This window comes from Dendroctonus ponderosae, unplaced genomic scaffold (assembly GCF_020466585.1).
Source record: "Dendroctonus ponderosae isolate FM_Combo_2020 unplaced genomic scaffold, Dpon_F_20191213v2 Dpon_F_20191213_1, whole genome shotgun sequence".
Lineage (NCBI taxonomy): Eukaryota > Metazoa > Arthropoda > Insecta > Coleoptera > Curculionidae > Dendroctonus > Dendroctonus ponderosae.
In genome coordinates this window covers 16,712,912-16,734,120 of record NW_026017110.1, presented here as the reverse complement: position 1 = coordinate 16,734,120, position 21,209 = coordinate 16,712,912, and the positions used below count along the sequence as shown (strand labels likewise).

At 31.6% G+C, this 21,209-nt stretch overlaps 2 protein-coding genes across 4 annotated transcripts in view; both read right to left on the bottom strand.

Annotated features, from left to right (window-relative positions):
- LOC125503654 (odorant receptor 67c-like) overlaps positions 1–2,711 on the bottom strand; it is a 9,062-nt gene extending 6,351 nt beyond the window's left edge. The window contains exons 1-4 of the mRNA XM_048664374.1: positions 2,508–2,711; positions 1,947–2,030; positions 1,721–1,885; positions 1,505–1,652 (exon numbers count right to left, since the gene is read on the bottom strand). Coding sequence (XP_048520331.1) covers positions 1,505–1,652; positions 1,721–1,885; positions 1,947–2,030; positions 2,508–2,655 — 545 coding nt within the window. The 5' untranslated portion in view covers positions 2,656–2,711. The remainder of the gene's footprint in view (positions 1–1,504; positions 1,653–1,720; positions 1,886–1,946; positions 2,031–2,507) is intronic.
- A 1,533-nt stretch (positions 2,712–4,244) lies between these two features.
- LOC109533728 (muscarinic acetylcholine receptor DM1) overlaps positions 4,245–21,209 on the bottom strand; it is a 50,684-nt gene continuing 33,719 nt past the window's right edge. Inside the window, exons 4-11 of one of the 3 annotated variants that reach the window (XM_048664339.1) lie at positions 15,155–15,329; positions 14,948–15,081; positions 12,499–12,643; positions 10,687–10,840; positions 9,075–9,277; positions 8,654–9,003; positions 7,064–7,535; positions 4,245–6,613 (exon numbers count right to left, since the gene is read on the bottom strand). In XM_048664339.1, the coding sequence (XP_048520296.1) occupies positions 7,156–7,535; positions 8,654–9,003; positions 9,075–9,277; positions 10,687–10,840; positions 12,499–12,643; positions 14,948–15,081; positions 15,155–15,329 (1,541 nt within the window). In that variant the 3' untranslated portion in view covers positions 4,245–6,613; positions 7,064–7,155. Of the gene's footprint in view, positions 7,536–8,653; positions 9,004–9,074; positions 9,278–10,686; positions 10,841–12,498; positions 12,644–14,947; positions 15,082–15,154; positions 15,330–21,209 lie in introns of all 3 variants that reach the window. The other 2 variants (XM_048664348.1, XM_048664343.1) reach the window with 2 other exon arrangements.

The window sequence follows — 21,209 nt, the reverse complement described above, 5'->3', positions numbered from 1 at the left end:
ATAAATCTCTTAGATGCAGTCAATTTCATTCATAGAGCTTGGCAAAAAGTTAGCCGAAAAACCATTGCAAATTGCTTTAAGCATGGGGGATTTGTGAGAAAAGAAAATGATTATGAACCAGACGATGAAATTCCACTTAACGAAATGGTTAGAAAAGTATAAAGAATCTGACTACGAGTATGACACATTGAGTGATTTCAATTTCTTGGAATATGTGAGCATTGATAATGGCATTCTTACAAGAGAAATGTTGACCGATGAGCAAATTATAGACTCCGTAACCTCATCTACAGCTTTAAGCGATAATGAGAAAGATGACGATTTAGGTGAAACGTATTCTACTGTAGACACTAATGCTGTTCCAACCATTTCTGAAATGACAAGAAACTCGGAATTTTCTACAATCACGCCAAGTTCCTAATCATGTCCTGGGAGTCATTTTGTGATCTTGAAAACTACATAAATAACATCTATTTTTGCAGCAGTTATGTACAAACAAAAATTACAGACTTTATGAAGTAGATTTCAAATTAAATTTTGTTTATCTTTTTGTGTTCTTTTTAGTCATACCTACCAACTTCTACTACTCTATGTGAAAATTTCGAAATAAAATACTCCACGTGTTTTTGTATTATTATTCGCTTATAGCGAACTCCGGATATAACAAACAGTTTTAGTTAATTTTTCAAGTTCGTTATATCCGGACTCAACTGTATATAAATTCCAATTCGAAAACAATAATGATGAATCGAAATCAGTAATCAGTACTGTGAACCTAATTAAATTGACAAACGCAAAATGCAACTAAAACTTTTTGTCGATGTTGAACTTTAGAAAGTTCTAGATCTAAGGCAAAATTAAATCTCTAATTTGCAAACTTCAAACAGAAGCGGAAAACAGAAACCATTATTTTAATTACTTCACAGGGTCCTATGCTATAACAAAGGCCCCTCTCGATAAATTTAAAAGAAATTCGGTACTATAGCAATGAAGCTAAAGCTAAACTTTCGGTCTAAGAGTCTTGGTTTCATAACGGTTGCTGAAATTTCTAGTGGATAGATGCAAGCCCGAGCGCCATCTCCAGTCAAACAATGGCTTCGATGGAGATTGGTCATACATTTGATAATGTGAAAAACCAGGTCAAGCAGACGAATCGGGCGAATAAACCGGCTTTGGCAGGCAGTGGCGTAATACTTGAGGTTCCTCATTTATAAAAAACGAATTTTAATTTCCAATTTTGCATTTTATTAATATAAAGATAAACTTTGATTGAGGAAAGTATTTCTTTTATTATTTGCTTGTTATTCCTTCCAATTAGTTCTGAATTCTATAATGTTTACTTTACTTAGAAAGTTTCCACAACAAACTTTTGGGCGTATTTTGTTTTTTGGACGTTTTGGTATCCAAATATGCAAAACTCGCGAATCGAAAAGAAATGTTTCACATACGTTCTCCATTTGGTCTCCAAACACTTACCATTTCAACACCTAGAAACTATACTTACTCTTGTATGCCTTGGTAGTACTTTATCAGCTCAATAAATTCAAAGCGAGCTTTCTTTTGTGACTCTTCATCTTTCTGAATCGTATCAAAAACATGCTCGAATTTTGCTGAACAACACTTGAATTGACAGCCAATATGTATCAAAAAACCTAAAAAGTAATGCAGTAGCGTCAAAAGTAAAAATAAATAAAATATAAAATCTTAACTAACTCCTCACCAATTATCGTTGCTGTTGCCAATGAAAAAAAGCAAGATACATGATAACTGTAAACTGTTTCTATAGGAAAAACGATCCAGAAGTACCTGGATTGGTTGGCATCGAAAGGGTATAAATTACGTACTGGCATCCAACAGGGGTCATGTTTTACATAAAAATCGCCACCTAAAAATCAAGAATAAAATTCTGTGTCGTACTTTACCGTGAATGTTAGTACGTAATGTACCTCTTTGTTGCATGCAAGTTTTTGTCGACATCATTTGCCAGAAGAAATTGAAAACGAGACTACCAGTTACGTAGGATAACAAATCTAAAAATATATGATAAATTTTCTCATTCATGAAAGTTTTGGAGAAGTGCATAAGTTGAAAAGAAATTTTGTAATAAGTAGGCAAATTAGACCAATATTTCGTAAACCTTTTTTTTTAGAATACTATACTATTGCCCGCTATAATTGTTAAATTTACTACATTTTTATATTTTACAATTGAGCTTAAAATATAGTTGTAATCAAAGACATTAATCATTAATCTAAGACTATAATGGCACTTTTAGCTGTACACGTCTTACCTCTGTTTTCACATACTTAATAGTATATTTTTATTAGTTACCAATTATATTTGCGTACTTAATTAAAATCGAATTGCAGTTAAACGTTGTCAAATAAAATGTTCTAAATCAGTTGAGCGTTTCTTATATAATTTATACGTATTTTAATACCATCTAAGTTTGCCTGTTGAAAATTTTGTAATTATGAAAATACAGAACACATATTGAAGGTATTTACATTTAGTGTATCTGTTTGATTCAGCTTCAGCTTCTCGGATGACTTTGGAATCACAGTACTTTAGGAACTGGTTGAAATCAACGATTAGTTGATTAATTTTATCCAAGTTTTGCAAAAAACAGACGTAGGCTAACGTGTATCCAACCATATCGCCGATTCCGACAAGGGCTTCCAAAAGAATTTTCACATTATCAATTTTCACATAAAACTAAAAATGTTGACTTATGATAATACTTTAATTTAATTAATATAGTACGGATAAGACAGGTTTTTAAAAATTAATTTTGTAAGGATAATTTGACGACCAACCAGCACAAATTTTTAAATATTTGCATGCGAAAGTATTTTGCGTTTATGAACATGGGAATGAACCAGCAATTGCGGCCAAAAAGATTGTTTTGTGAGCTATAAATTCTGCTAAATCTCGTACTATCATCTACCTGATATCCTGCTGCTGACCAGACTGGAATTCCACAACATTGAGTAGTGAAAAATATTCCATAGGCTATATAGAAATTTTGCTTTCTACTCAATGAATTCAAAGGCCAAATCAGTAAACATTTGAGAATTCGAATATGTAGTTTCAGAATTTGATGCTCGTTAACTTGAATCATTTTAAAGAATAGTAGGAACTGGAAAGTTCTACACAACGACGTTTCTAAACCGATTAAAAATGCCATATTTTTTGTTTGGCTCTGATTAGAGGGCAACAACTCAAAACTGATTTACTGTAGTAAAAGCCATAAACAACTAAGAATAGTAAATTAAAAAACATCAATGGATTGGCCGAAGAGCATAGTAATTTCATTCAGGTTTGATTTATTTATCTACAAACTTATATATACCATAAATATATCTGATATTATACGTAGCTAAAAATCTGGCATGAGCTGTGTGTCTTCTAGCAAAAATCACATATTTGAGACTGTTATTCTACATGAAATATTAATATTTTTTTTTGCGTAATAAAAATGAATGAAAATGTTGCGGCCGTCGAAACGCTTATTTTTTAAACAGGGTCTTTTTCCCTTCCATGCTCGATCGGGGTTAAAAAATGGAAACCCTTGTTTTCTATGGAGAAAGCGAAAATTAATATAATTTCGAAAAAATGAAGTATTGCAATAAATCGAGTTCTTGTTATTTTAAATTAACAGTCAGACATAATGGTTTTTCAAAACAAAATGCGTCTTTATTCATTCTCTTTACATAACAGATCAAGTCGACTATATTTTACAAACCATTAATAAAAGTTTATAAACCTTAAATTTGGGATAAAATGCTTCTTAATAAAAAAAACCTTCGTGTTTTTAAGTGTTTTCTATGATGTATGCTAATATCTCTCCTTTGTCTTTTGGCGGTTTGTTTTGTTAAAGTCGTACTAGTGCATTAAAGTGTATGTCTTTTCAGACCGAATAAATAAAATAATCGTTAAAAATATTAACTAAAACAAAAAACTTAAAAACTTAACTAAAACATCAAAAACGTTTTTTTGAATAAAAATGCTTTTTTACTTACCTTAGCAACACATGTTGATAAATCAGTATCTATTTGCCTTAGAAGCTACTTACTTTAATTTAGGAATAATTTAAACACTTTTTCAAAATCAATTTAAAAAAATTGATAGTTTTATAATTTATAGAAATAAATGTGTTTAAATGTCCTGCGAAATTCACAAAACTCTTATCAATCAACCGAATGAAGGCATGACACTCTACCAACAATAAAATATGTTGTTTGTGTTTTCACTTTTATTATTCCAGTTTTATACAATTCAATTATCATTTACATATTGTTAATAATACCCGTATAAGTTTCAGTGATTCAGTGGGAGTCTTAATAAAATTTCTTTTTAAAATTAGTATATAAAACAACTTTTTATTTATTAACATCATTTACAAACCACTAGTTTACCGGTACGTGGTAAATGTGTATATTCTTTTTTGGTTTACATTTGAATCAATCCTTTTGGTGTACCTAATGTGCGTTAAAATGGATTTTGTTCTGTAAGTACAATCACTTACCTGATCGCTATACAAGATATATCAAAGGTTTATAGAACTTGTTTAGATGGTACTTGAATGCAATTGGGCATTTTGAACAGAGTAATTTAATAAAAAAACATAATGCGAGCTGCTGTTGCAAAAAGTTTAAATTATTCATGGGTGCATTAGGCCATGAAAAATAAAGCGAAATTTCGGGTACCATCTAATAAAGTTAATAGTGAACAAGTACACCATGGTTCACTGTCTAAAACATCTACTTTTGGATCGTCAAAAGTTCATGGTCTGCTTAATTATCCTTTATTACAGTTTTAATATTGCCTACCTAATATTTGGAATTTGTAAGTTAACCTTTCATGATTACTCACGAGTATTATATACCAGTTTAAGTGCATTTCCGCAGATAGTAAAAGTACAAAACGAAACTGGAAAGCTTCTACGTTTACGTAAGAAAGTACAGTACACTAGAAGAGATCTACTTATTTTACAACATACAAAGTTATACAAAATAATCATAAAAATCTACTATTTCTGCTACTATTTCTAACACAACATAATGACTTTTAGTTCAATTCTTCCCATTTATGCTGCATTGAAAATAGCTTTGCAATACTAGAATTATTTGCTACTTCACTTTACAACAAAATAACTTTGAATCAACTAAACGTCCATAAAATGCAAACGTTTATTAACAAACGAACATTTATTTGCAGGTGTATGTTGACATTTTCGAATATTGCTGAATATGTTGCCGTAATGTTTCAAAAAAAGTAAACTGAAATTGATGACAATTTGACCATTTCAAAACAGCTTTACGATACAAAAAATAAAGAAATCAGCTTCAGACATTATTAACTTGTTATAGGAGTCCTTTGCTATTGCCCTCTTATAAAACGACAATAATTATAAATTATTCTTATTAAATATTAAACTAAATCACGTTATTTAAAGCTTCTTCCGAGTCCCACAATGAAAAAATCCTACTTTTTTAAAAACAAAAGCAACTTATTTCAAAAGTATAAACACGAAACTATGCGAACAACTTTGAAGCCATTTTTGACTTTATCAAATGTTTTCAACCCTTGTTAAATATAATTCGAACAAATATGGATCGGGCAATGTTGAGCAACGAAGCATTATTTTCAAGATATATTCATCTTGCAGTAGAGTAAATAATCATTTTTGGTCGTACAATAAATAAATTAAACTAAATCTAACACACAGCCTCTATAATACAAATATTTTCATCCTAATCCATTATTTTATGCGTAAACGTAACTGAATAATACTACGAAAACCTCAAAGCTGAAAATGTTGTCAACATGTTTCAAAAATCACATGAACACTAAACGTTTGCAAACAGTTCGACGAATTTCAACAAATATTTTTTGTGATCCGTTGAGTTGAACTTTTGAAAATTAGTTGTTTACAAAACCAAACAAAATTCATTTTTTTATTTAACAACTATCGACAACACTTTTAACATGTTTGTGCGGATTTACTTCTTTCTTAAAATATATCTCAGTTCTTTGCACACAACTTAGAACATTGATTGAGCCTCAGATACATTTACAAATTATACAGAAACCTCTGGAAAGAGCCAATTTGTTGAGGTGAGGAAAACTTTATAATGAATTCGGGTTTGTTTTCAGTTTAGAGCGGGTACTAAGGGCAATATTTATTTGGTACATATTTTTAGCTATTAGTACTTCTACACTGGGTTATTTTGGTATTTGGTGATAACACTTTGGAATAGGCACCAAAATATTAATCAGGAAGAAGGTTTTTAAATAATATAATCTAAGTTTGCAATAATTGTTTTTAATTTTTTTAGTCTTTATTGCTCTTGTCTTTTTGCTTCCAAAATGTTATCAGCCTTCATATCGGGTAATTTAAATATCTAGCTATTGTAGCCACCGTACACGATACGATTACGTTCCACGATAACCAAAAATTTTAATAAATTTGATTATAATATCATTTTAAACGGACAAATTACTGTCCAAATTTCGGTAGCTTGAACCAAGTTGCTTCGGCGTAAGTGTGATTTAGATGAGGATTGAACATTTTGCCGATAAAGCACAAACTGAGCGTCTAATCTTTGAGCTGAAAATGGTAAACAACTTCTCTTAATATGGAAACGCTTTGTGGAATTGAACTACTTATACTTGTTGAAATTGCTTGTAAGTTAATGCTGAATAACTTTGAACTGAAAGTGGATGTAAAACTCAACATCTTCGGCTGATTCCAAGAAGCAAAGTTGGTCAATTTTTGTGCAATCGATCTGGGTGAATTAAAACTTTGAAATTTTCAAATTGCAGTTATTTTTCATTAATTCATCAAACATTTTTCGCTATCGAGTCGAAAAACTTGTATGTAGTTTCAGAACTTTTGGTTTTTTCACTTACTTCAATAATGTCTTTTCAGGTTGTTACCACCACGTTTTTATTGGATTTAGGAAAAAGCCGATGTTCAAGAGCTAATGAACTACTGAATGAAATTCTGAGAGTTTAAATACAAATTTTCAAATAAGTAATTAAAACCCATTCTACTTACTTTCCAAGCAAGTCCATCGGTTGGCTCTGCAGTTTATCTTTCCGTTTAAAATGCTTTACATTATTCGGCTAAAACGACGTAAACTCACTGTCTCACATATTAAACAATCCACGATTTACTCCCGTTCGATTCCTGCTGTGCCATTTGCACTGTAAAATTCTCAAGTAGGTCCTGCGAAAACTCTCATTGCACAATGCGTAGCACATGGGATTTATTGTAGAGTTAATGTAGCATAAATAGTAGAAAAAGTCCCACAGTTGAGGAGAAATCAGGTTACTAGTTGATGTGACAGGCTTGAGCAGCACCAATATGTTGTAGGGAGTCCACGTGAATATGAACGATAGCAGGATGGCAGACAATGTCTTTGCTGCCTTCTTTTCCGCTTTTTTCTCTTGCGTTTTCTTCTTTTTCTTGCCATGGTTTTTCGTTGCATTTGCGAGCAACGTTTTTCCCACCAAATGCTTCGGAATTCCTATACATGGAAAATTGCGTTAAGAAATAAAGTTGCAAAATGTTACGCGACCTATAGTAAAAAATTTAATTGAAGCCAGAAAAATGTATAGGTAATATCAATGCAACATGAGGTTTAAACGCTGAAAGTAGAAGCCAACATTTTGAAATGAAACATGTTTTATTAAAAAAAAAATATCTTTCATGTCAAGCTAATTTTTTTCTTCGCTGGTAATTTAGAGTGATTTCTTGCGAAATAGTGAAGAAACTTGTTTTCATTTATTTATAAGTGGGCTATTAGCAAAGCTATTTTACTAGTTTAATATAATTTACAGAATTTATCTGCAAAACATTCAAATTCAATTCAAATAATGTTGTTTTTGATATTATTAATTTCCTTTAATATTAGAGATGTATATTAAATGTCTTCAAATTTCATATTTTTAGCGCTATTCAAGATAGTTGCAAGTGCATTCAAAATAAAATTTACCCGGAAAAATATGCGATGAATTCAAAAGTATACTTGTTTATTACAAATGAATTCATATCTTAGTATGCGTTTCATATCATATCAAACGCATACAAATTGAAATTAAAGTTGCCGGGTGTCACATTAATAGGAGCTTAAAGTGTATATTGGGAATATTCGATATTTGCATGTAGATAATTTAAAAAATCTATGTAAATTAGGTTGCGAGAGCATTTAAAATAAGTTAAAATTCAAAAACAATATTCTAATTGAAAGGGCAGATGGAAGAAGGGGTTTTGAAACAAAACAAAATTACAAAAATGAATGATTAGGTGCATTCGGAAGGGTTTCTGTAGAAAACGATTTTCAAAGTTTAAGCCGCCTTTTGGAGATCCAGAACATGATTTTATCAATTTTTAAAAAGCGCACCAATTAGCAAAAGTTGTTGCTTTTTTATTATTTAGATAGTTTAAAATGAGACGCTATAGATTACATGTTGCCAATAAATTAACTTTTTTCAAATTGAACGTATTTGATTATTTCACTCGCCTCTTGAGTTAATAACCGGAAGATGTCGCAGAATAAGAGGAGATAAATATATTAAGTTGCTCCAGCATCAAAGTACTTAAGAACTGAAGCTGATGACACTGATAAAAATGTTGTTTTATTACCTTTAGCATTTAAGGGTATCCTCACATCTGGCATGGCAGAAGGTCTCCTATTTACATGGTTCGCGTAAACAGTAGAATTCGAATTCAGTTTATCCGAATTGTTAAAGTTATTTTCGATACTGTCTTCTGGAATCATCTTGATTGAAGGTGGTTCCACAGTCCCATGATGGCTTTCCTTGGGATCTCCAGGTAACTTAATGACGATAGTATATACACTGTCTGAAGACCCCGATCTTCCTCCTAACCGATTGGCCATCGGTAAGCTTCTTGTGTCGCGCGGCGTAAATCGTGTGGGGGTCACATTTGCTTGATTAGTTGGCCAACCCCCATCTCTGGTTGCATTCGCATCCCTAAAAATCACAAGCCAGACCGGAATAATGTTGAATTCTTAGTGGAATAGCAAGCAAACTAGACAACGTACCTAATAACATTGAGCGATGTACATCTGGATACTGAACTCGGCAATGGCGTATCCAGAGAAACAGGTGTGATGCATCCTTGTCCTTGTTCGCTTGGACTTTCGTCTTCAGTATCACTGTCTTCTCTTCCAGAATGCCACCAAGCGACACACCAAGCACGCAATCGGATTGCGCTTCCTCGAATGCCACGTTCAGTGATCAGTCGCTAAATTGAAAGTTTATACACTCAAAAGAGAGTCGTTTAATGGATGAAATAGTTTTAGTTTCCAGACTATGCAAACTTGAAATTGGATTTCCAACTGTTAATACCTTGAACATGTGCACGAAGACAAAAGTGTCCTTATTTCATTTGGTATTCCCCAACCCAGCCCAAATAAAGCCAATAATCACCTTTTATAGTTATAACAAAACATTTCAATATGCTAAATAACCCACTAGCAAATCAGCAACTATCGCAACAATAGAATAGATTTGAATAGATATTGATTGGATCCATTTGAACAAAGTTGGTTTCAATGATACAATAGATCAAAGGGAAACATAAGTGAATAGTTTTGAATATGTGACAGTTTCCGCTTGATATTTAGCTGCTGATAATAAGTTTAATGAAGCTTAAAGACAGCTGTTGCTAGTGTAAAAGCTTTGTTTATGCTTTATCGTAAACGCGTCGGTGAAATCACGTTTACAATAGTGGGACCGTAATTGGAAGATGTAGGCATTTGTTTCTATAACAGGAAAAAAATTGTCTAATGGCAAAACAATAGCAAGGAAAATAGAGGAAAATTTGTAATATTTCATTCCTAGTAGTAGAACAAAGCAGACAATTGGAGAAGCTCAATTAGGAAGATGAATTGAGATGAAATTAATATTGTAACTTAATCTTCAAGTTTCTTTTCTGGATGTGAAGTCTTGTTCGAATAAATTGTACTTTTTTGCATTTATTGTATCTACTGTATCTATTGTACCTATTGTATATTATTGCCTTGACGGACATTGCAAAATATATGAAAACTAGATGAATGTATTAATACAGTTAAAAAAGCAAAAAAAACAAGCTAAATGGCAGATCAATGATACAATTTAAAAAAATTATACTTTGGAAAAAATGCACTTGATGTTCTAAGCAAAATGTTACGAAATTATGGGATATGAAGTATACTTCATTTAACAGTTGGTATTCATTGTAATTTTTGTAAATACGTTTTGTTATTAATTGTATTTTATTAATTGTTGCTCATTTCTAGACTTTAACAGCGTAAGTTTCACTACATTTCCTTTATTTATCAAAGGAGGTTTCTCCTCAGATCCTACTACCTTAACTGAAAATAAATAAAATTGTAGATATTTTGGACAAATTCATTAGACAACAATTTGGAATGTGATAAATGTGCCAAAATACCCGTTAAGTTAGGAATTAAGAAAACAACACTTTTGATCCCCATTTCCTCCAACGAATTTATTGCATTAAAAGAAAATATGAGTGCTGAAGTTGTACTTTTGTGCAGCATTTAAGGCTTATACTTTATAGTCCTTCCAACGCCTTTGTCATATTCCTTTTCACAATTTTTATAATTTTCTCTATACTGCGGATATTTAAATTCAGATCTTGCTTACCGATCTTTTCCTCCGGTAAGGTCCCGCATTGACTGAACCATGCATGTAAAGAGACTCCGCCTCTGCAAAAGAAGATTCGGATCTCGTTCTTTTCCATTCGTCCATATCGACTGTAGAGCAGACGTTGGTCGCTTCGTCGCTGCACACGAATACACTGTATACACGTGATTAGCTAATAAAAGGGTTAGTTTTCACATTTAGAACATCGAACGTCTAAAAGTGCTACCTAGAAAGCGTCTAAATGTGCAAGCTACCAAACAAGTTGAAAATCATCTGTCTACAAGGGAGCTAGGAGTGAGCCAAATGCAATGATTTGACGACACTAATAGTGAAAATGTATCAAATAAATTCAATGGGAGTAATTTAACACCACACATATATATAAAGTTCCAAAAATTAGATGTAATTGAATGTTTGCTGTGGAAGAAGATCTGTCAAGTCTCAATATTTCCGAATTTTTTAACGCAAACCCAATTATAGCTACCAAATACCTTCAAGAGTGAAAGATGGGGGAAAAACAGAAAATGGGGCCTTAAGAACGAGTTAAACGGGATTAAAATCATTCAAAATGACTAACAAAGAAAATACATTGCAGTTGGAGAAGAATTTCTTTGTTTGATATAATTTCTCCCAGCTACTTTTGATGGAGATGAAATAAAATAAATTAAATTTCATATACACAAAAGGAAAGACTAGTTTCCAAATGTTGCAAAATCAATGAATAGTTGAGAAATAAATATTATCGATTTTTCAATTCTTTACTCAACAAAAGTAAGTATGCTTGATGAACTTTTGTAATTTGTAATATTTCCTTATATCTAAAGATTCGTTGGAACCGGTGACATTTTTTCCTTTTTAGACCTTAAGGGAGTTAAAATTAACAGTAAATCATTTTAATTTCGCATTCGATTCAAGATTAATATATTATTGCTAGGAAATACCTGATCAGTGAAAATTGCCAGTTTTATTCAAAATGTTAAGATTTCAGTGAAAAATTATGTTGATTAACTCACTCAATGCAATCATTTAAAGGCAAACCAGTAACCACTTTCACTTATCCGCTATCATATAAAAATAGAACCACATTTAAGCAAATTGTGGTAAACAAATTTAAAAAATGTTTTGACATGGAATTAAAAAAAACCTTTTTCAACAAAATCAATGAAATTTCAACTTGTAAAATTGCCCAATTGTCTTCATCTAACTTATGTATAAATTACTCCATAACCAGATTTGATGTATGTCTTTTATACCACCACCATTTATGATTGATCAAATTTTGCAATCATCCGAATTAAATAAATAATTCGCACCAGAATCACTTTCGTAACGCGATGGGAACTTCCATAATTGCAATAAACGTCTAACATTGTAACACGCTTTAAACTTTCATAATGTCGATAAACGTGTAACACTGTGTTGCAGTTTTTCGTTAAAGTTTATGCGACATACGCCCCAAGGGATGCAATTAGAAAACTAATAGTGCATTTGCGTTTGATGCAGTTCGCTAGATGAAGATGGTAATTGCACTTCCGCCTTTGATGCTACAATTTCCAGGGATGGAGAAAAGTGGACGCCCATCTTGAGCCGCCCAATTTTGATATAGTAGAGGCAATTCTGTTTGGCTGCAGGAGCCATCAACGTAAATGTTAAAACGCAAAGTTCTTAATACCACATCGGGGTTAATGGTTATTCAAAACACACAAAAATATTTTCTACAGCCTACAAAGAAACCACCTAAAAAGCACGTGCCCTCAAATATTACACGTGTTCACTCTCTAAATTCAAACGATAACAACCTTTTACGCTTACCTCGAATTGCTTCTTTTACTGTTATCTTTTTTGACCGCCTGCAGCTTCGGTAAGTCTTTCTGTCTCTTCTCAGTTTCTCTCCAAATTCTCCAATATAAAAAAATCATCACTGAAACCGGAACATAAAATGCCGCAATTGCCGTACCTAAAAAAAATTATACATGAACTGGCAATATCAGATAAAATCAGTCAAAACAGTTTGGGGTACATTTTGGGGCAAACTATATAGTCCCATTTTGTTTTTCTGCTGGTTGGCGAAATAATATCTATCGGAAACTTGAAAAATAGATATTGGAACGGCTTTAAAAATATCCTGGGCTTTTTGTTGGAAATGTGGATTTTTGCTTCCAAATGTATATAATTTATTGAGCAACATCCACTTTTTATTATTTGAGTTATTTGCACTGTAAATTCGAGAAACACTACTGGAGAGCAATGGGTGACTAATTCAATTTCAAAGCACTTTTTGTCCTTAATATTCGGCAATAAATTGGGTCATTCAAATGGTCTCTCATTTAAATGGATAAATTCAAATTTTAACAAGTTGATGAACTTGGTGTGTTTTTCGTTTTTCTGGCAATCAAGGGATTTTTGATGATATTTTCAATTTTCCTAATAAATTTGTTTGCGAATTCTTTAAAATTCAAATAGATTTTACGGTTTTCTTTGCTGTAGTTAAAGTTTCCCAATAATCTAATTATTCATCTTACAAGTGTGGAAAATCATACTTTTTCTGTTTAGTTTCGATGTCGAATTTGGCAGCTATGAATTATTTAGAATTTTGAATATCAAAATTGTCGAATGTGCATTTTTTGCAAAACCCCATTAAATTAGGGGTTATTAAAAATAAAAGTATTTAAAATTGCAAATAAATCCGCTACGGGGATTTTGAACTAGTACAAAAAATTTAAAGAAGATCGGATTTGGGTGGTTTATTTCCAGATGTCAAACAATCATTATTTCGATTGTCGATAGTAAATATGTTTGGAGCAGGGAAAATATTACTTGATGCGTTCGATAAAAATTAACCAAACATGAATGTTGAATACTCTGCAATGTTATCAATAGCCTCAGTTTCTATCAAAAATTCTTCTAGTTATTGGCGAGATAAAAGCATTATCTCAATGATTTTTAAAACCGAGTGAATTTCATTTGTACAAATCTTACCGCCGCAAGAAAATTTAGACAATTATTTTCACTTGAAAGATAATTTTGTGAATTATTTAACTATAGGTAAACTTCGGCACTATTTAAATTTATTATGAATCCAATTCTAATACCAACTATTTTAATCGAATTGAATCAAACGATTTTTGGATACAAATTGGAAATCCGTGAGTGATTGATCTTCACATCAATTTTTTGAATTAATGTTTTATCGCAATCGAAGTATTTTAATATATTTTATGGGTTGCGTTTTAAGCGAATGACTAATAACAATAGAGATAAAAATCATGAATCATAGCATATGCACTAGCAATGAACATTAAAATATAAAACAATAGGGGTGCAGAAATTGTTGCTTGATTTTGAGTTTTTTTCGATTGATTTAATGGTAATTTTACTCATTTCGCTTTTCTTCTTTTATTAATTTCTTTACTTATTAATGACACTGAATCGATTGTAAGTGTTGCATCAAAATTTGCTAAATTCGTTTTTTGTTTCATTGTATTGCAATCAACAAACTCCCTTCCCTTACTCATAAACCAGACAATTTCACTTTGCAGTAAGTATTAAAAAATAAAAAATAGTATTCATAAGAAAAAATTGCTTAAAAAGTTAAGACAAATTGCAGAACATAGACTCGTCGATTAGCAGACTCCTGGCTTATTGACGAGCTATCGAAAGAAGTTTAGCACAGTTGGGCATGTACATGCCCAAAAATCTACTGAAGTGAGGACAAATTTACCGCAATCATGACATAAATTTAGAGTTATATTTTCTTAATTAAAACTTTCTAGATGTCGATAACTCAGAAGTGTGCTCAAAAATGGAAGCAGCAGACGAACACTGAAGACGCAGAACAAAGCATATCGAACAAAGTTATTCAAATTATGAGCACATTTTGCAGAAACATTATTTAGAATCAGTTTTCCATAATTGCAAAAGTAAACAAAATGTATTTAAATAGTTAGTAAGTATTATACAAAAATTGAATAAAAATTTCTTAAAAATGAAACGGTTTACACTTGCGGTGCTAAAAAGCATATTTGCTCTCTTCATCCTCCTATCGAGCTATTTGGGCGTCATAACCATTCTGTAAATAACTGCCCATTTTCACAATAACAATCCATTTGAATTCATTTTGAAAACTGCCACCGTAAATCGACAATCCTCAATCCAGAGACGATTTTAGGCCGTTAAAAGAAATGTTGTTGGTTTGTGAAATTGGCACTAATGCCCGTTCCGACTCTTTTCGTATTTTACGACCTCCCTATTTATTGCTTACCAAAAGTAATATAATGATTGGTTTCGATGAACTGGATATAGCACTCGTTGTCAGGCACCGTGCGCTGTCCTTCGATATAAGGCCAGCTGTAAATCCACGGAGGCCATAAAAGCAAACTTACACCCCATGCACACCTAACCAGAAAAAAAAACGCTTTTTTCAATTACACAGCAAACACGTGGGCGTAGTTTTTAAATAATCACTTACCCTATCATAGATGCAGCCTTTCTATTGGTCCTTTTGGCACGATAGGTAAGTGGCCGTGTGACAGAAAAATAACGGTCGAAACTAATAATGAGGAGATTCAACACGGAAGCATTGCTAGCAAGGTAATCTAGAGCCAGCCACGTGTCGCAGACCAAGGGGCCTAATGGCCAATAGCCTAGAAAAAAATAGAAAATAATTTATAACAGCCTGTTTAATAAAAAGCAACTAACATTTTTATTGCCAAACTGATAATATAACGATAATTCTCCAAACTAGGACTTCCAGTGGCATTGTGACTCTTTAGATCAGCGGTCGGGGAACCGGGGTAAATTACCCCAAATGGGGTAAAAATGAGATTTTTGCGAATAAAAAGCATATGTTTTTAATTTGCTATTTTATAAACCTGTTAGTATTTTTTTCAACTTAAACAATTTTTAAACAAAGAATTGCAAGGAAAGAATATTAAAATTATTTCAGCGAGAGAAATCGTGTCAGCGTTTGGATTAAAGCTGCAATATTGGAGACAGAACGTAGAAGGGAACAAGATAGCTTCTTTTTCAAGGTTAGCTTTGTTTTTGGAAGATTGCGAAAATATTACTTTTGCTCAAGGATACAATTGTAAGACATCTTATCAAACTCAGAAAGCGGGTTTCAGATTACTTTTCAGATCTTGATACACGTACTGTCAGGTGGATTGTAGATCCTTTTAAATGTGAAATTGCTATGATACCATAAGAACCTTCAGGTTTGGCAGAATCAATTATTGAACTTCGATCTAAGACTGAAGCACGTATTCGATTTAAGAGTAAACCAAATCTGTCGTCTTTTTGGATATCAAAAGCTGCAAATGCTTTCAAAATTGCACATGAAGAGGCGGTTAAACAATTGTTGCCATTTGGAACAACAAATTTTTGCGAACAAGGCTTTTCCACTCTAATGAACATAAAAACGAATAACCGAAATCGATTAAACGCCGAAGACTGTATTCAAATGGCTCTTACTTCAAAAAGTCCCAAATATTGTATCGAACATGAAACAACATCATTTCTCCAAAACGTGAAGGAAGAATGTTTTCAATTATTCTTTTTTTTCTAATTTTTGTTTGTACCACAATTATTATTATTATTATTATTATTTGTTCCAGTACCCCAAATTATCAACCCTCAATTGTACCCCAATGGGTTTCAATTTGTTCTATATATTACTTATATTACGATTATTACGTTATGTATTACATTAATAAATTGAATAAATTATGTTTAAATTACATGTTTAGTTATTGTTTTCTTTTCAAAATTATCATGGAGGGCTATAATATTAAAGATGCTAAAAAGAGGCGATTTCGGTTTTTTTGCTTTTCGCCATGAGGTAACATCAGCTTACACAAAAATATTTTGGGGTAATGATTTAAAAAGTTCCCCGACAGCTGCTTTAGATCTATCAGGCCTGTATGTTTTATTTCAGAAACAACCAAAATATGTAAAAGGTATACTATTATTTTTTATTAATTTAAAAGAATCCTAAATTGAAAAAAAAGAACATTAATAGAATTGGCTTTACTTTTTCAACATTGTTGATATGGCTGCAACAGTCAATTGGATATGTTACAGACTGTATATGTAAAACCGGCAGTATATAAAATGACTACTCCGTATATACACGGACTGAAGATTTCAGTGTATATGATAAAAAATGTATCCTTCAAGAAACGGACTAGTCGGTTTGTAGAAGGACTAGACTGTTTATATACGGTCCAACTTCGACTAGTCCATATGTAAACGGACTAAACCCCGATTGATGCAGACTTACAGACAGTTTTAGCTTGGCATTTATTTTGGTTCTAGCTTAAGTACCCGTAATATTAGGCGTAAGAAAAGAGTTTGTTCAAAAATTACGCTAAAAAGCACTTCAAATCCATTGAAAATCCGGGACATTCATAGGTAGACTGTAAGGGCGACGGCAGCCATATGGAAAAAGGCGGCAAAAAATTAGATATCGAATACACTAATCGATGCAATGTCGTAAAACATATATTTTAAAATTTGAGTTTATATGATTAATGACTACATCTGATTTACTTTTGTAATTTCATATCTGAAATATATCGTATTTAGCGTCGCCTTTAACAAAGAGCAAACTGTTTTTACCACAATGAGTGCAGTTAACAATTGAAAATGTAAACATCACATAAAACATCATTGCGCTTGAAAAAACGGTCTGGATAGCAATCGTCTGTATATAAACGGTCTAGTCTGTATATTAAATGACATGTCTTTTTGCAGACGGTCTGCTGTATTAGGCCGTATATATATGGCCTAGTCTGTATATATACGGTCTGATTCTATATACCGTCTGTAACAGATATAACGAATATTTCGTTGATAAACTGTGAAAGGGATTTTTTTCGACGCCTTGTGAACCCGAAAATTTCTCCAGATCGATTCCAGTTTGTTGAAATTTTAACTTTTAGCATTATTACTTTATAAAACCGGAAGCGGAAAAATATAAAAGTTAAATTGAAAATCGATCCAGGTCCCAAAAGTTTTGAACCCGATGAATGTGTGATCAGAATTAAATAAGTGTTGAAAATTCGTCCATATTTATTGTTTCAAAATAAGTTCTCAACTAAATGTTCACATTTTTTTATGTTCAATCAAAATTTCAGGTGATATCAAATAAGTGCTTATAACTCACTTATGAGTCGCTTTAAAGACACAATGAATGCAACCTTTTCAATAGACGACATGAGATTTACGCTATAAGTTTTAGTATTTGATTTTTTTTATATTTTTTCCAATAAACGATTGTAAGACCGAAACAATATATGAAAGATAAAATGGCAAATAATCGGAAGGAATGATTACATTCCGCTATGCAATGTGAAGTTTTTTTAAATTTGGATTTACTTTATTTAAAAACTTCTTAAATATATTAAGGATGCAAATATCTCAACAGTTTAAAAAATAAATATTGCCGAAAACATTTTTAGTTTTAACATGCAAGTAAAATGATTCAGAACCGTTTTTTTGTGTCTTCGCCTCAACACTTTTGTCTTTTAAAATAATTTTCCAAGATGTTCTGTTACAGATTGATAGAGTCTAATTTCACAATAAAGAAAGAACGTGTTATGAAAATGTAAAAAAGCTATTACCAAGAAAGATAAAAATTGTAATTAATAAAGAAATTAATTAATTAATTAAAACGAGTATATTAATAATTTGTTTAAGAAGGCTAAATGAGTACAAATGTGTGAAAAATCACTGTTTTAATTTTTTTGCAAATTGTAATTTTTTCTTTGATTTACATCTCATTGTTTAAAAAAAAGTAAAAAAATTAATTAAGAATTTTGGAAAAATTTAATTTAAGTGTATGTTTATATGGTCTACTTCCGATTTTAGTATATGTACTTATGTATGGCTAAAATTAAATGAGCATGAGGCAACAGAATTAATTTGATTTCGTAAACTGAATGCACTTTCTTTAATATTACGTTTCTTTGTGCTGATAATTCCTTTGCTTCCTTTGCTGTTCTTTAATTTTTTTATATAATGGTCTGGATGTTTCCCCCTTATGAAACTTATCAAACTCGCAAGCAATTTTGTAAATTACATCTTTCGTATTTTAAATTTTGTCATGCGGGTTTGTATTTGAAATTTTGGTTCCAATTGTTTCTTCAGTTTTGAAGACAGTTCTAATATTGGAATATAAATGGAATAAAAACTTCGGAATGTGTTCATTTTCACTTTTTCCAGATTAATTTTCCATTATATCAATATTTCGTCAATAAAGAAACTTGGCTAATTATTGAAATTTAAAACGCTCTTGATGAGTTGCTTTTCCTTTGGAAAATTAGGTTCATGACAAATTATTTTTGCTCTATCAAATAAACATTTTTTAATCCAAATGTTTTTTAATGCCATTATTGGCTGATTTGTGTGCTGAGTTAAAATGCAAATATCTATAGTATGAGTAGGTTTTCTATATAGGAAAAATTTAAAATCGGGAAATTTTTTTGAAATGAGTATTTTGAGAAAATAAATTTGGTCGTTTTGTGCTTTTTCAATAGCGAATTTAAATATTGTTGTTTATTATTGTCATATTATTGTTGATTGAGTTGAACATTTGCAAAACTACGGTACTGCTGCAAAAACTGCAACAATATATCGTCACTAAATTATTGATTCCATATTTGTTTCCAAATTTTCCATTAATACATTACTGAAAAAGGTGATAAGTGCGATTTTATCGCAAAATTTTGTATTTTTATAAGGCAAAAATTTTGTGACAAATTAGCCAGAGAAAACATTTTGGAAACATAAATCCGCCTCAACCATATAGCACATATCTAAACTCTTTCTGTTGTTTCTTATTATTCAAAAAATATACAATTATATCGTACGTTATTTTGCTGTATTTTGTTAAACAGACGGTTGGATAAAATATTTCTTGCTGCTTAACATAATCTTAATGACCTTCTATAAAAAATGTCATTTATCTTTTCCTGCGTCTAATTAACCCAAACTAACTTTTTAGATGCAAAAATGTTTTTTATAAACATTTGAAAAACTTCTTAACTAGAAAACAGAGTAAAAAACCAAACATTGATTATTCAAAAATAGAATAGCGCTAGTTTGGAGAATGTGAAGCAAAATAACAGACTAAAGACTTTCTGTTACTTGCTGTAGTTAGCAAACGGAACTATTTTATAAAAGTTTCTTCAGGGCGAAAAATGTTTGTAAAACGTCCTATTCGCACTTAATAAATTAATAACAGATTCGGCAAATGTCTTGGGATGATTGGAAACGCTTGGGTCAAATATATTTCTGCTGACTAAAAGGCCAACAGATCTTGATGTATTGTGAGAAGCATACTCAAACAAATAAATAGCCAATCAGAAAAAGTCTCGACAGATTATATTTGCTAAATCCGCCACAATCGATCCAGAGAGATCAGAGCTGTTTGATTCCAATATCAGAGCCGGATGCATTATTTGCATTATTGATTTCAAATGCTGTTCTAATAAGCAGTTCCGGACTACATATGAATAGAATCAATATTCCAATTAAAGCATTGTTCGTGAAAATAAATGTTTCAATACTCCTTTATTTCAAGTTTGACTTAGCATTATTCCATTCAGGTTCAGTTTAATTCTTGATCAATTCCTATGTGCGTTATATTTGATTCTTAGTTCAAGTGATTAAAAATGCATGTCGCACATTTATTATTTGTTCTGCAATGCTCTAGAGCCAAATATCACCACAGAAATTCATTTAAAACCCATATTTACATATCACCATCCAAACTCCGGCCGAAACTCGAAATCAAATATTTATTTATGAGCGAACTGAGTTGAAAGTTCTGTTCGAAAAATTAGAATCGTATTTAAATGGAAATGAATACCTACGATAGCAAAGCCCAGTAAAGTTCTCAACTGCCAGTTAATCTACTCTAAAAGTTTCTATTTTGAGTAGCAGTAATTTATATATTAGTTTATTCTTGGAGTTCTGAGTATCCTCATTAAGAGTTCAAATTGTCATAAAATCTGCCGTAATTATTTGGTTTAAATTGATGGGTTTTTAGATTATCTAATGAGTCAAAAACCTTCTTCTCCTTCAATTATGTGGATTGAAAAGTGTCGAAACCTGCATACGTTTAGCTACAAGATCGCCAACAAGTCGATTTTAGCTTGGGAGGTATTAATATGCGTTAGCAATTAAACTAGATTGGTTCAGGTTAGTGAGGACACTTAAGTGGCTGGTGAAGATGTTGGAGCTCTGACAAGTACCTTGGAATTATTCAGAGCTGACTGTTCAATTTGAGTTCAAAACTAGTTTCAAATTGAACCAGATTTGTTGCTGAGTTAGTAATTACTTTGTGTTTGAACCATTCAAAGTGTGTTATTAAATTTAATTATGAGCTGTTTTCCAAAGTGGGTCATTGCTTATTAATCAAAGTTATTAGACTAGTCTTCAGAAGATCAGATTGTCACTGCTGGATGTAGCTTAGTAAGAATTAAGAAATAAGTATTAAGAGATTTATTGTTATTTGTTCACAG